At 52.3% G+C, this 14,347-nt stretch overlaps 1 protein-coding gene across 13 annotated transcripts in view; it reads left to right on the plus strand.

Moving 5' to 3' along the window:
• CACNA1E (calcium voltage-gated channel subunit alpha1 E) overlaps positions 1–14,347 on the plus strand; it is a 173,762-nt gene that overhangs the window by 140,371 nt on the left and 19,044 nt on the right. For 9 of the 13 annotated variants that reach the window (XM_068951817.1, XM_068951819.1, XM_068951816.1 and 6 more), the window contains 12 exons: positions 301–397; positions 1,542–1,702; positions 2,136–2,273; positions 2,775–2,976; positions 3,174–3,338; positions 4,177–4,287; positions 5,893–5,976; positions 6,095–6,220; positions 6,421–6,486; positions 9,049–9,140; positions 9,772–9,937; positions 10,647–10,774. In XM_068951817.1, the coding sequence (XP_068807918.1) occupies positions 301–397; positions 1,542–1,702; positions 2,136–2,273; positions 2,775–2,976; positions 3,174–3,338; positions 4,177–4,287; positions 5,893–5,976; positions 6,095–6,220; positions 6,421–6,486; positions 9,049–9,140; positions 9,772–9,937; positions 10,647–10,774 (1,536 nt within the window). Of the gene's footprint in view, positions 1–300; positions 398–1,541; positions 1,703–2,135; positions 2,274–2,774; positions 2,977–3,173; positions 3,339–4,176; positions 4,288–5,892; positions 5,977–6,094; positions 6,221–6,420; positions 6,487–9,048; positions 9,141–9,771; positions 9,938–10,646; positions 10,775–13,544; positions 13,642–14,347 lie in introns of all 13 variants that reach the window. The other 4 variants (XM_068951818.1, XM_068951822.1, XM_068951828.1 and 1 more) reach the window with 1 other exon arrangement.

The raw sequence follows: 14,347 nt of genomic DNA on the forward strand, positions 1-14,347 counted from the left end.
CAAGGTGGAGAGGATTGCCTTATTTTTCAGCTATGAGAGTTGTCAGTGTGTTAAAGACGACTCATTTAGGTGGGCTGAGTGCTCTGTTAGCAATGCGTTTGTGGTTGCTGGCCCCCCCGCTGCTGAGTGTGGCCCTCCCATGTCTGTGTGTGTGTGTGTGTGTGTGTGTGTGTGTGTGTGTGCATGCTGGGAAGGAGCTGTGTGCTGTTGCGAAATCCCAGAGAATCGAGCCCGGTGTCTGGAAGGTTATTGTCTCTCCGTTTCATTTTTGGGTGCATGCACCTCTCTCCAACATGGTAGGACCAACAAAGGTCGGGATATCAAGACCATCAAGTCTCTCCGAGTGCTGCGGGTCTTGAGGCCTCTGAAAACCATCAAGCGACTGCCCAAACTCAAGGTAATGCTTCCCATTTTCTGCCTATTTCTGTCTCCTCCAGCATTAATTGGTTGATAGCGGGTTGATGGCCTCAGGCCCCATGCCTGTGCCATGTGGGCTGCTGTGCTCATGAGCGACAGACAAGCAATTCCCAAAGCACTTGAAGTGTTTATGAGCCCTGCTTTCAAACACGATGCCTTTCAAACTGTCTCACCTTGGGCTATTCAATGAGCCATTTAAAGCAAGCTCGCCCTCAAACTAGATATCTGCAACGTATCAGAATTAGTCCTCTGTCGGGGAAATTGGAGATGGAGTGAAAACAAGGCAGCAGAGCCCAGATGTTCTCTTGATGATAGGCTGCCCCAGCTTTGGGAGAGCTCAGATCTCTTTCTGAAGTTCATTATTTTCCTACCAGAGCTAAAACTCTGCGGGTAGGATTATGGATTGCCCTACTCTAGCCATCAAGAATACAGAGCCAGCAGGGAGTAAGAGACCCAGGAAGCCCTGAATTTTCCTTACCAGGGTGTATGGGCGGATGAGTGGGACCCTGGAGAAGTAGCTTTTCATCCTAACTTTTCCTCTCAATCAGTGGATGGACTTCAGCCCAAGTCAGTTCATTTCTGGGCACCTCTGTCTTTGCCATAAGGCAGGGATAATGATACTCCTCTCTTTCCTAAGGTTCTTTGAGAATTAGGGCTGAAAGAGCAGCCTCTTAGGCCTGGGTAGTTGCCGCTGTTGCAAGCAGAGGTATTCAGTCTGCCTTGTTATTCGAGGTGATGCTAAACAAAGAAGTATTTACTAATTGGTCTCGAGTGCTGCTAATTGCATCACAGTCTCCTGTCAGCTGCCCTGTTTGCAGAGAACATTGGAAGATATAAATATGCATTATTGTTGCTTCCCTAAGGAACTGCTAAGCCTGTGTGTGTAAGTGTAACACGTGTAAGTGTGTGTGTGTGTGTGTGTGTGTGTGTGTGTTTGTGTGTGTTGGGGGGTACTCTGAATGTTACTCATCTGCAGAACAGCCTGGGACAAGGCCTGGCTCTTGCCTCCTTTTTCTGCCAAGAGTGGGATATGTCTCTTCACTTGGCAGTTTTGAGGTAGGTTTTGGTCCTGTCCTTTGCTGAGTCTGTTGGTTTCCCAAGGTGAGCTATGCCCTCTCCTGCAGGCTGTCTTTGACTGCGTTGTGACTTCACTGAAGAACGTCTTCAATATCCTTATTGTCTACAAGCTCTTCATGTTCATCTTTGCTGTCATTGCTGTCCAGCTCTTCAAGGGGAAATTTTTCTACTGTACTGACAGCTCTAAGGACACGGAAAAGGACTGCATGTAGGTGCCCTGTTCAGTAGGTCTGATGCTGCTGACACCTCTGGCAAAGGCATGGTGCTGGGTAATGTCATCTTGGGGTTCCCAGTTAAGTGCTTAGTTGTGACTCGTTCCTGGCTGTAGTTTCTTGGGGCAGACAGCAAGAGCTGAGCCCCGTCCGCACTGCTGTCTGTCAGCAGCTGTGCATCTTCCGTGGGGCACAGGACAGGGAGCCCTGTATTCTGCTCCTGTTCTCTTTCCTGCCTTTGTCTCCTTTGCTCTCCTCTTCTCTGCTTCCCTCAGTTTGTTATCCAGCCTCCCCATATTTCTCTCTCCAGCCCTGCAGGAGGAGAGGTGTCCCACCCCACCGCACAGGCACACTGCCCCACAGTTTAAAGCCACCATCTCATAGACTGATAATGTAAAGCAAGATCATTGCTCTCTCCCACCCTTACAGAGGGAACTATGTGGACCACGAGAAGAACAAGATGGAAGTGAAGTGCCGGGAATGGAAACGCCATGAATTTCACTACGACAATATAATCTGGGCTTTGCTTACCCTATTCACAGTCTCCACTGGTGAAGGTTGGCCCCAGTGAGTATCCTGCTCTGTCGTCTTTTCTTGAGAAGAGCTGGATGCAGCCGCGTTGATGTGGTAGGGTTAATAACTGGCTGCATTCATGCAGAGCTGAGAGAGAAACTGCTGAGCAGGGAAGGAGAGGAAGGATGAGAAATGATCCTTTCTCCTGTGTGGCCCTGAAGCATATTTTAGGTCCATTTTAGAGATAACTGTAGGACTAGCCCTCTCTCCATTATAAAGAGAGCTTAGGCAATTTTTGTCTTTGTGTGTGGAGCACTGGAAAATCCATTTTCCATCAAGGGTGCAGACAGAGCACCATAAAATGAGCTATAGCCACTCTGAAGGGTCATACTTGCAAAGTGGATTAAGACTGAGGTTTATCTTGTCATTGTTACAAGCGTGGGCAGATCGAGGTGGCTGTACAGTGTGGGTGATTCTTGTCTTAGAAAAGTGCCACGTGGTGGCAGTCATGATGGACATATCTCTGGTCGCTTCTCTTCACCTGTCTGCACGCAGGGTGCTGCAACATTCGGTGGACGTGACGGAGGAGGACCGTGGGCCCAGCCGCAGTAACCGCATGGAGATGTCCATTTTTTATGTCGTCTATTTTGTGGTCTTCCCTTTCTTCTTCGTCAACATTTTTGTGGCTCTCATCATCATCACGTTCCAAGAGCAAGGAGACAAAATGATGGAGGAGTGCAGTCTGGAGAAGAACGAGGTACAGTCTGGGGAGGGGAAAAGAGGAAGTTCCTGTGTTTGCTGTTGTAGCAGACAGTTCAAGAGCCTGGAGCTGGCCAGTGATGTAAGAAACCCATGAGCCTACCTGCCTGTCCAGCCCATGAAGGAGGGAATGTGGCAGCCAGTGTCCCCCGCATCGCTGTCATTCAGGGTCTGATGTACGTTGTTTTATTCCAGAGAGCCTGTATTGACTTTGCCATCAGTGCCAAGCCCCTGACACGCTACATGCCGCAGAACCGGCATACCTTCCAGTACCGGGTCTGGCACTTTGTGGTCTCCCCGTCCTTTGAGTACACCATCATGGCTATGATAGCATTGAACACCGTGGTGCTGATGATGAAGGTGAGCTGGTCAGGGTGAGCCTGGTAAGGGTGGTGGGAGGGAAGGAGGATTAGGCAGAGCAGGATCAGAGGGTATTTTGCTTGTTTCCAGGAGATGCTTTGAGAGAGAGTTTGAGCATCTTCTTGTTGTTGCTTGATGGGATTCACAAGCTGAGCTCCTGCAGGGGTGTCTTCAGCATGCAGTGCTCAGTGGCTGTGAATGGTAATCAATCCAACATTGCACCCGGGCAGCTTTTCAGAGCGGTCCAAGAAGGTCCCTGCAGGTTTTCACATCCAGGTGAAGTATTTGGCAAAGTGATTTGCTTGTCCAAACACAGTAGTTCTCCCTCAAGTCCAAGTCTGGGATTTTTCTACCTCCTCCACATGGAAACTTGCTCTATTCCACACTCCAACTGCATGTCTCTCCTCAAAACTTTTACTGAGAGAATGTAAGAAAACTCCTATTTCCTATAAAGGGTTACCTCTGCTGCCTTTGGGGAATAGTGACAAGACCACTCAAGAGTGCTTACTGCCTGCTAACACTTGTCCCAGCATGTATTTCCTTGGCGCAGTCACTCGAAACACCACATATCTCACACTGGAAATGAGACACCCTCGCCAAACCAGAGGATGCTTCAGACCTCTTAACTGTTGCAGAAAGATCAGGACTTATTCTGTGATTCCTTCTTAGAAACAGTGGCAGCAGTCCTGGGAGAGAGGTGGAAAGGGGAAGGAGGAGATGGTCTCAAGGCACCAAGGGCAAGGAGCATGGGCCACTGCAGATCTTTACCCAGGGAAATCAGCAACCGAAATGATGGTAGGCCCCATGCTAGCTAGTGATGTCTCTCTCTTTCCATCAGTACTATTCTGCTCCATACACCTATGAGCTGGCCCTGAAGTACCTGAACATCGCGTTCACCATGGTGTTCTCCTTGGAGTGTGTCCTCAAGATCATTGCTTTTGGCTTCCTGGTAAGTGGCTAGTCCAGTTCTTGACGGTTTGCAGTTAATTTGGGCCTTGGCAGTACAGTTCGGCTCCTGGGTTCAGAGAAGTAAGGTGTTAGTAATGCAAGGTAGCTGCTATTATTTTGGGTGTCAGCCTGAGGGCTGTTTTTAGGCTGGGTGTTGGAATCACTCCTTCTATTCTCATTAAATTTCTCACTGCTAGATTTCTTGATCAATACAAAACTGTCTAGGTTCTGGACCACTAGCCAGAGCTGCTGCAGGTTGTGGAGTCACTGCCCTAAAGAGATCAGTGTAATCTGTGCTATCAGGGGTCCCTGCCACAGTCGAAGTTCAGCGCTGCTGTGACTTTAAGCAGATTTCCATTACTGCACGTGACTGTCATGCTGGGGGAAACCATACCGTTGCTTTTTGCCTCATTTCTGTGGTACTTTGGTGTCTGGACCGTATGGTGTACAGCCGTTCTGCTAAAAGAGTGCTGCTGCCTGTCGTGTTGGCGGCCAGCAGTCGTGTGACCATTTGTCTCCAGGAGCTGGACTAAGGCCACGAGATGCTAGTCTGTTGCTGTCTTTGGGCTGTATCACTTGAACCAGATCTGACCAGTGGTGAGACCTTCCTGTTTGGTTCCCAGTCCTCAGCTGCTCGTTTAAGATTTGCAGCTGTGGACTTCCTTTTCTTCAGCCAGAATTTGTTGCTTATGAACAGCTGTTGGATTTGCTCTTTTTTTAGTTTCTTTTCTGTTTCTGACCCAGCAGATGAGATCCGATAGCAGGAGGGTTTCTCGCCTTCCCTCCCTGCTCCCAACAGCCCCAGTCATGGTCAAATCCTGTATTGCACCCACCAGGTGCTGCACAAAGAGCCCCTTTTGCACAGCAAGGGCTGAGATGGGTTGACATGCCCAGAAGGAAGAGAACAAAGCAGCTACGTGGTTGTAATGGTCAGTGTGATGAGCTGTTGGCCTCAGTGCCCCTGCAGCCTGCCTGGCGCTGACTGTGACCGCTAACTGACCTGGTTTCTGGTTCTGGATGGGCCTGTTCACCTCTGGTGGTTGAGAAGTGGTCTGCAAGTGCTTCCCGGGAGCGTGAGGCCAGAACGCGGTGCCAGCAGACAGAGGGTTGGAGCAGCTTGCTCTCTCACGAGGCAGAGCGTAGCAGCGACCTGCTGCTGCAGCGAAGCGTGGGTCTGTGTAGGAGGCTGCAGAGGCAGCCGATCAAACAGGGGGCCAGGAATCGGGGACCTGTGTGCCGTCCCTGGCTCCGAGCTGATTTACCACGCGCTTAACTCCTGTCCCCCTCTCGTTTTTGGATAAGCAGCAGCGAGCTCGGAGATCCTGCCCCTCAGGCTCCTCCAGAGCAGGTGAGAAAAGGCTGCACTGCTTTGGCACTCCCTTTCACCAAGGTGGCCTGTCCGACGTGTGAGTCATCTCCTAGGCAAAAATGCTCACTGTAAACATGTTCTGGTCTGTGCTTCAGACTGTGGCTGCATACAAATGGGTGGCCAGGTCTCTGCTGCTCTCATCGTTGCCTGTAAGCAGAGTTGGCCCACGTCCCAGCGCCATTCAGACCTGCTGTCACTGTACTCAAATCCATCTTCCTTCTCCCCTCTCTTTTGCAGAATTATTTCCGGGACACCTGGAACATCTTTGACTTCATCACCGTCATCGGCAGCATTACAGAGATCATCCTGACGGACACCAAGGTGAAGACATGCAGGATCATGTGCTGTGTCCGCCTCTGCACCGGGGCTGGGGGCGGCAGGGTGTACCCATGAGGGGCGGGGGTTTCTGCCTTCTTCTGACGCTCTGATCTCCTCCCAGCTGGTGAACACCAGCAGCTTCAACATGAGCTTTCTGAAGCTGTTCCGGGCTGCTCGGCTCATCAAGCTGCTCCGCCAGGGTTATACCATCCGGATTCTGCTCTGGACTTTTGTGCAGTCCTTCAAGGTAGACCCCACATGCCCTGGTCTCCTCTTGGGCTGCAGGGCTGGAGTGAAGCTCCCAAACGCAGGCTGTTGCCAAGGCCTTTCCGACCTGTTGCCTTGCGGGAGGGGTGGGTTGCCACAGTTTACCTTCTCGCTGTGCTCTCGGCACTCCTCTGAAGTTGGACTGTGCTAAATGAGACGACTCACGTGTTTTTCTTGCAGGCCCTCCCATATGTCTGCCTCTTGATCGCGATGCTTTTTTTCATCTATGCGATCATTGGGATGCAGGTAAGCACAGACAGCTAGGATTGCATCTCTCTGGAGTGGACAGGCTGGATGAACTTGTCCTCTGCATTACGCTGAGCAAGAGCCAGCCCCGTGTCTGCCTGTCATTGCTTTACTAGGTCACAGTATCCAGGAAAAGTCTAAGGGTGGAACAGCTTGTTCATGAGCTGCAGAAGTGAATACCCTCGTGGGGTTGCCTCCTGCTTGTTTAGTCGAGTTCCTCAGCTGGCCTTCCCCGCATCACCAAAGGGACAGGCGCGCAGAGAGACGATCCTCAGGGTGATTTGGACCTTGGGAGATGTGTCCTTGCAGACTCAGCTGGGTAGTCCATGTGGACAGATGCTTTCAAATCACAACCCATTTCAGTTTTAGAAATTATATGTCATCTCCAGCTCCCTGTGCCTACCAGCCTCCAGAGATTGATTTCATGTCTGAGAGACCTGGTGAGCAGCCTTCTGTGTTCTCCATCTGAACGGATGGTTAATTGTATCGTTCCCTACAGCCTCTGTCCCTCTTTGAAGGTTTTATTTGGTAGCCACACTGCTGGCAACCTGCTTGGGATCTCCAGCTTTCGGAACTGCCGTGAACTTACCTGGGCGGGGGTCCTGAAAGCATTGGAAAACGTGAGCTTTAGTCTCCAGTCCAGTAAAAAATCAGCACATGAGTTAAAGCACTTAGTTAAACATGTGCTGAAATGCCTCACAGGGTTAGCTTTGTAGTGTGATGACTAAGACCCACGCTGAGTATCTGACAAAGCATCTTTGACTATTAATACTCAGGATTTTGAGTTGCCTGATGAGTGAGCCATCGCAATAACTAATGCGATTGCCTGATGCTCACAGTTAGGAAGGGCTGAGTGGGGAAAGTAGATTTTGGGGAGGCAGTGGATATCACAGTTGCCACCTGTTCAGGCACAGAGAGAATCTGGCTTCCCTCGGTTGGTTGGCAATGCTGGTGTTTAGTCTCTTCCACCCCCTCTCTCCCGCCCTGAAAATCGAGTGTCTGTTTTTGGCCACTCTGTCCTACACATCTCAGCACCGGCTCCAGGTGTTCTCTGCTCTAAACAACTGCCATCTGACTCAGCCCCCCTCCCTGCGGTGTGATAGTATTTGATTTATTTTTTTTAACACCATTGTGAACAAATCCCCAAGCAGTAAAGTCTGTGGGCGTTATTTGAGCAAAATAGCTGGAGGCAGAAAATATTCTACAATTACACATTCCAAAAAACCTGTGCAGGGAAAAAAATACTCTGCAGTTAGTGTATTTTTAGATTCATGGAAAGTAGAATAAATATTTAACAGTAATAACAGCACATTTTTCCTATTTAAGGCACTTTACGAACATTTGTTATGTCCTTCCACGGCCTTGGCTGTGGGTCATTATTATGATATTCTCCAAGTTTGGGGCTTCATAGCCTCTTTTGGCCCCGGGACCTCCTGGGTAGGGTCCAGGCACACGAGCCTCAGTTGTCTGGCTGTCCTCAGTGGGTTTGCAGTCAGTCTCTCTTTCATGCAATCTGCTGCGATGGTCTCTGCTGGACTTCTCTCTGGGTCTGTGCCAGTGAGCCAGCATGGGGCTGTTAGAAAGTGGAGGAAAAAGGCTCCCAAAGCAGAGAATGGGCTATGCCACCCAAGCTTGGCGGGTCTATCGCATGCTGCTGCAGAGGATCCAGCTGGATCCGACACAAGTTTTTCAGTCGTTTGTGAGCTTTGCCTCTGCAGGAGTCACCCAAACTCCAGACCAGACCTGTCACCCCAAGCTTTTCCCCACCTGTCTGAGCTGCTGTGCCCGACCATGCTGGCACATGCCTGCGGGTTTCCGTCTGCCCCTGCCAGTGCTCCAGGACTGCAAGCCAGCACCGAGTGACCATGTTGCTTGTCCTTGTGGCTCCAGCCAACCAGGGACCTCCTGGCTGCTCTGTGGTGCTGAGATGCCGCCTGTTAATGCAGGAGGTGAATGTGCGTGGAGCCCAGTGAAATGCACAGCAGCTGGACTTGGTTGATCCCCGGTCCTCTGTGCATCATGTGCTGCCATGTTTCCATGGCAGCTTGGCCTCTCGCAGCTTTTACCGAGTACCAGAAATCTCTGTTGAGGAGAGTCTCCCTTCCCTGACTGCAGCTTATCACCAGTTCCTCTTGCTGGTGCACTAGGTTTGCACTGGCGGCCCTTTATGGGGGAGGGGGTTTGCTGGGGGTCGCCGAGAGGGTGAGTGAGCTTTCAGCTGCTTTTGGGGCCCGCTGCACTGAAGATAGTGTGTCTGGACAGGGAGCGGTCCCTGCAGCACAGCATGCGCGTGGGTGCATGTGCACCTGGGCAAAGGTGAAGATGCAACCGCTTCGCTGGGAGCAGAGCCGTTGCCCGATGAACGGGCCCCACCAAGTAAAAGCGTCCCGCTGCATGCTGCCCAGGGTGCTGCAGGAGGCTGTCGCCTCGGTCTGCTGCAGGGGGACGTAACCGTTTCCTATCCTTGTCGGCCCCCTGACAGAGGGGGCCAGCGTATATCCTGGCTCAGCAGCTCTCCTGTGCCAGAATTATGTTTTTCATCCCTTTTTCTCCCTCCAATAGGTTTTTGGGAATATCAAACTCGATGAGGAAAGCCACATTAATCGGCACAACAACTTCCGCAGCTTCTTGGGCTCCCTGATGCTCCTCTTCAGGTAAGCGAAGAGTGTTTAAACTACAGAAGACTTTGGCACCATCTGTGGGGCCAGGCATGCCAGGACCAAAGCAAGGCAGGCTACCCACGTCACTCGGAGCCCCATGCTCTGAAAGCTGTTTAGTGGAGATCAGCGGCATCAGGTTTTGGAGTCGCTAAAAAGTAGCTGATCAACACACGGCTGCAGGAGCTGAGGGGGGTGAGGAGCTGAGGAGCTTTTAGGGGGGGTGGGGGGAAAAAAAAAGAACATCTCCTTGTGCAAAACGGACCGGCTAGCTGGTGTAGAGTTGCAAGGCACGCCAAGGCAGAGAAGAAGAGAAGTGCAGGGCATGCGGGATGAAGCTTAGGGGGCTAGGACCAGTCCGCCTATGCGACTGGGGTGCTCTCCTTGTGCTGGAAGTCCTGCCCCTCCAAAGGGGCTCCGCACCATCCTGGTCTGGCTGCGCTTGTGTGGGTCCAGTTCGGTATCCGCTGACCCAGTGCCTTGCTCCACTGCACGCTGGAGATGTGCCTAAGTCAGTTGGGGGGTTGCACGGCCTCTTCTAAGGGAGCTAGCTTTTCCTGGGGGCATCCTTCCCCCAGCTCACTCCCACGCTGCCATGTGCTGCTGAGCGAGGCTGTGCTCATTGCAGAAGTGCCACAGGAGAGGCATGGCAGGAGATCATGCTGTCCTGCCTGGAGGGCAAAGGCTGCGAGCCGGACACCACCGCGACGTCCGGGCAGAACGAGAACGAGCGCTGTGGCACTGACCTGGCCTACGTTTACTTTGTCTCCTTCATCTTCTTTTGCTCTTTCCTGGTGAGTTCTCCTTTTCTGCGAGCCCTCAGTTTGCAAGAGCCCCTCTCATCAAATCTCCTAACACCCACCCCAGCCCTCAGGTTGTCATAAATGCCTTGACTGCGTCTTCTCTGGGGCTGGAACGTGCAGGGTAGCCTCTCTGGTGACCCAGTCTGGCAGGGACTTGGCCCACAGGGACCTAAAGAGAGGCAGCGTGGAGCCCAGCAACTCCTTGAATGGATTTGACAGGTCCCAGTGAATGCTCAGGGCCTGGGGAAGCCACTTTGGGGTTAGCTTGTAGCACCTGTGATGCCCCACGGCCTTGCTACAGCAGTAGGAGGAGAGCAGCTCCAACTGTCTGAGCCAAGCTTATGCTATTCCTCCCAAGGGGTCCCTCCACCTTTCCTGCGACGCCCTCTGATGCTAACCTCTCCATGCTCGCTGAGTAGTGCCACCCCGGCGAGCACTAAGGCTGCAGAGCTGGGCGCCTTCTACTGAGAGACCCCTACTGATATGATATGTTACTCAGTGGGAGTTCAGCATAGAGTTTCTCATGGGTCTAGTAGCTGTATGAATGGGGGAGCTCCCTGAAAACCTGTGCTCTTTCTATGTCGATTCCTTATTTAATTCTGTCTTCCTACAATTACCCTTCTTTCTCTTGCTCTCTCTTTCATTCTCCACTCCCTCTCTTTCCTCTTCCTTCCTCTCTGCCTTTTTCCCTTTCACTTAGATGCTCAACCTGTTTGTGGCGGTCATCATGGACAATTTTGAATACCTGACTCGGGATTCCTCTATCCTGGGACCTCACCATCTAGATGAGTTTGTCCGGATCTGGGCAGAGTATGACAGAGCAGCGTGGTATGTAGTCAGCTCCTTCTCTCTCAAGTGACCTCTCAGAGTTGGTTTTAAATATACATTTCTGAGTTCTGTTGTTGGAAACCACTTGGCTGTGGTACCTGGGACAGTCAGGGAAGGGAATCAGAGCTGCTGTGGCTCGTGGTCATTACAAGGATAGCAGCTGGTTCCTACAACACCTGGTGACAGAGACTTTTTGAGTGCTAAGCAGCAGGTGAGACTCCAGAGATGTTAATGGTTTCCCGTGGTGTTTATCCTGAGAGCTGGAGGTTCCTGTGCTTTCTCTCCTCTTCGGCTGTGCGGGCTGCCCTGCCATGCCACCCTACAGCCTGGTGGTGGGCAGAACTCTCTCAGCTTCCTTCTCTTTCTTCATTCACCAGCCTCTGCCCTGAGGCAGGCACCCAGCAGTTCTCCATCACCTGGTCCCCCAGCCCTCGCGGCTCCCTGTCAAGCAGGGGTGAGCATGGCTTATTCCTATCTGTGGGGAGATGGTGGGGAAACTGCTGGGCTGCTACCCAGGCATCCATGTAGGGCCTTGTTTGGAGCGTGTTTTCTGTGTTCTGGGAACTGTGTAAGCTGGAGGACCGGTTTATTGTTATTCTGGCCGGCCCAATCACCCCTCTAGAGATGGAGGGACTTTGTTTCCTGCACTCATTCCTTCGCTGACGAGAGCCCTCGTGAACAGGACTCCTATTTGCAGGCAGCAGTGTGTTCCTGGCAATGGGCTGGGCTCATGGCAGCTGTACGTGCCCTGGCTTGCAGGGCTTTGGCTCCGCTCCCCACATGGCTGCAGAAAAGCTACTCTCAGCCGCTCCTCCCAGGGTGGTCTGGAGCATCCGTAGGGCAGTTACGAAGCCCTCAGCACCTTTGGGAGCAGGTTTGCCCTCCAGTCAGCTCTGGCACTGTGAGGGCATCTCGTGTGGCCCCGTCCTCCCCCAGCCTGGGGACAGCGCATCCCATGCATCACCATGCCAGAGGGCGCAGGTGCTCTTAGCTCTGGAGCCCTTGGCAGCTGCACATTCTCCCTTTGGAGACTCTTTGCCTCACTGCTAATTTCCTGCATCTTGAGACACCAGCTCAAGCCAATATTTTTTTATGCCTAATACCATCAGTTTCTGGTATAGTTTCCTTCACCATTGCTGTCTAACCCAGTTCAGTTTAGTGCTGGCTGCATTCCTCCCAGTGTGACGGCCCACCAGCAGTCTTGTTGTCCGTGAAAGGCCCTGCTAGGCAGGCTGCTCTGCTTGCTAGCAGATGACTGTGTCTTGTAAAAGAGGAAGAGTTCAGCACATGTAAATAGATGTCTGTCAGCTCTCGGGTGGGGAGAGTAGATGTGAGAAGTGAGGGCAACGCTGAATGTGGGGTTTCTCACATGTGGCTTTTGGGAAAGACATTTCATTCTCTTGTCCTCCACATTGGTGCCTGGGTCTCCAGGACAGTCACTGAGAGTATGACTCGATGCCATGGCCCCCTCTGATTTGTCAGAGTGAACTGTGCTCTTTTGTCATGATATCTAGTCACTTGTTAGGGAACATGCACAGAAGCCAGTGTCTTTGGGGTTGTGGGGGCAGCCCTAGGCCCTACCGCTGACCGAGGAATGGGTGAGTAGTTCTGAATGGGTCCTGCTACCTGAATGGGACTGCATCCTGACACCAAAACCAAGAATGTCACATGAAAGGTTTCACAAGGAGACCGCGTGGGGTCTGACACTGGGAATGCTCAATGATTGTTTTTCACCAGGTGGTTGGGTTATCTGGCCAGCAATGGATCAGGGAGGGGAGAGGGGCGAGGAGAAACCAGAGGCAAAGATGCCAGGCAGAATGATAATGCTGTGCTTTGCCTCCTCGTGTGGTTTCCCTCCAAACTTGTCTAAGGATGCCCAGGAGGCCTGCAGTACTCTGCACCTCAGCACTTCCACCCAATACAATCCCACTTTCTGAGGGACTCCGGTCTGGAGCTGGTGTCGGGAGCTCAGCATCTGACAGCATCTGCGCTATAGGTCTGCTCTCGGCCTCGACTATTTAACCCTTTCTGCTGATAAAGGAGGGATATGGGTTGTATTCCATGATTACTGCAATCGGGTCTGGGAACATCTGCTTCTGTGGGTGAGAAGGGTTTTGTATATGGGAGGGATTGCTTCTAATAATGTGTACCCTTGGTAGAGCATGGTCTGGTGGTCAGAGCACAGGACTGGACCTCAAGAGACCTAGGTGCTAGTGCCAGACCCACCAGTTACCAGCTGGTCACATTATCTCTCCCTGTCTCAGGTTCCCCAGATTTTGGAGATACAATTGACTCAGCTACCAACCTCTTTGAGACTTTTTGCGGACCAGAGAGTTGGCCGTACAAGGCCAGGCTCTCTCGTGGTGTAATGGGACACAACTCCATTGAAAGGGCTCATCGTTGCTAGAACCCAAACAAGTTGCAACCTCACCGTGTCTAAAATCCCAACCCTCTCCCCCTGGGTGCAGATGGCCAGGGGCACTAGGAGGAAGGGAGATGAGGGTAGTGTTCACTGCCAAAGCCATGTTTTTCCAGGGGCACTGTCCCCTTCGGTGCAGATCCGTATGAGGAGGTATGAACTGATTTGCATTGGAGAGGCAGTAGCTGATGCTTAAGCTCACAGCTTTCTTCTCTCTGGGTCTGACAGAGCTAGAAGGAGAAGAGCTGTGGACCCCGGGGGTCTTGGCCCAGAGACTTGGTCCAGTTAAGCTCTCCGTCCTCTCCTCCACCCTCTCAGTGTCCTATTAACCCACCTGTGCTTCCTTTGCAGCGGCAGGATCTCGTATAAGGATATGTACAAATTAGTACGGGTGATCTCGCCTCCTCTGGGCCTAGGAGAGAACTGCCCCTACAGGGTGGCGTGCAAGGTTTGCCTCCCAGTCCTCTGCCACAACCTGGCCACGGGACGCACCATCCACCCCTCCTTCCCCCCCTGCTCCACCACCACTGCGCCTCCCGAGGGAACCCTTATGTTGCTTTCCTTTGAGTTTAAAGAGGTCCGCGCCTTCCCAGAGCCAGCAGCTGTCCCCACAGGGGAGGCGTGAGTGGGGTCCAGGGGAGCCCAGAGCCTCCCGGGGTGGGTTTCGACAAATTACATCCCCTGCCAGCCCCCCGCCTGGCTCCATTGGCACAGGAAGTCCCTTCACTGTCCTGCTCCCCTGTGCCTGGCAGGGAGCGAGCACTGCCCAGAATGCAGTCATGGGACTGCCAGGCCAGACAGCTCTGTTCCCTTTTGGCTTCCAAGAGTGGACTCAGTGGGAGCAGATTTTTCCCCTGCTGGTGAATGGGGCTCAGATATGGTTTGCCCCTGGAAAGGAAGGAAAGAGTAAAGGCAGGAGGATGTTGGATGCTTTGTCATTGATTTGGAGAGTGAGGTGGGGGGAGGAAGAAGAGGCCAACCTGACCCCTTTCCTTGTAGGAGATCCAATGGACTCTGTGCCATGCCAGACAGTGGGACAGCACCCGCTCTAAGTGTGATGCTTGGATGCTACACAGTTGTTTCTCTGGGGAACAAGACGCTCCCTAATCTGCCCTTGTTTGCCAAACCCACTGTAAAGAGGTGGAGCAGGGGAC

The sequence above is a fragment of the Struthio camelus genome, chromosome 8 (genome assembly GCF_040807025.1).
Source record: "Struthio camelus isolate bStrCam1 chromosome 8, bStrCam1.hap1, whole genome shotgun sequence".
NCBI lineage: Eukaryota > Metazoa > Chordata > Aves > Struthioniformes > Struthionidae > Struthio > Struthio camelus.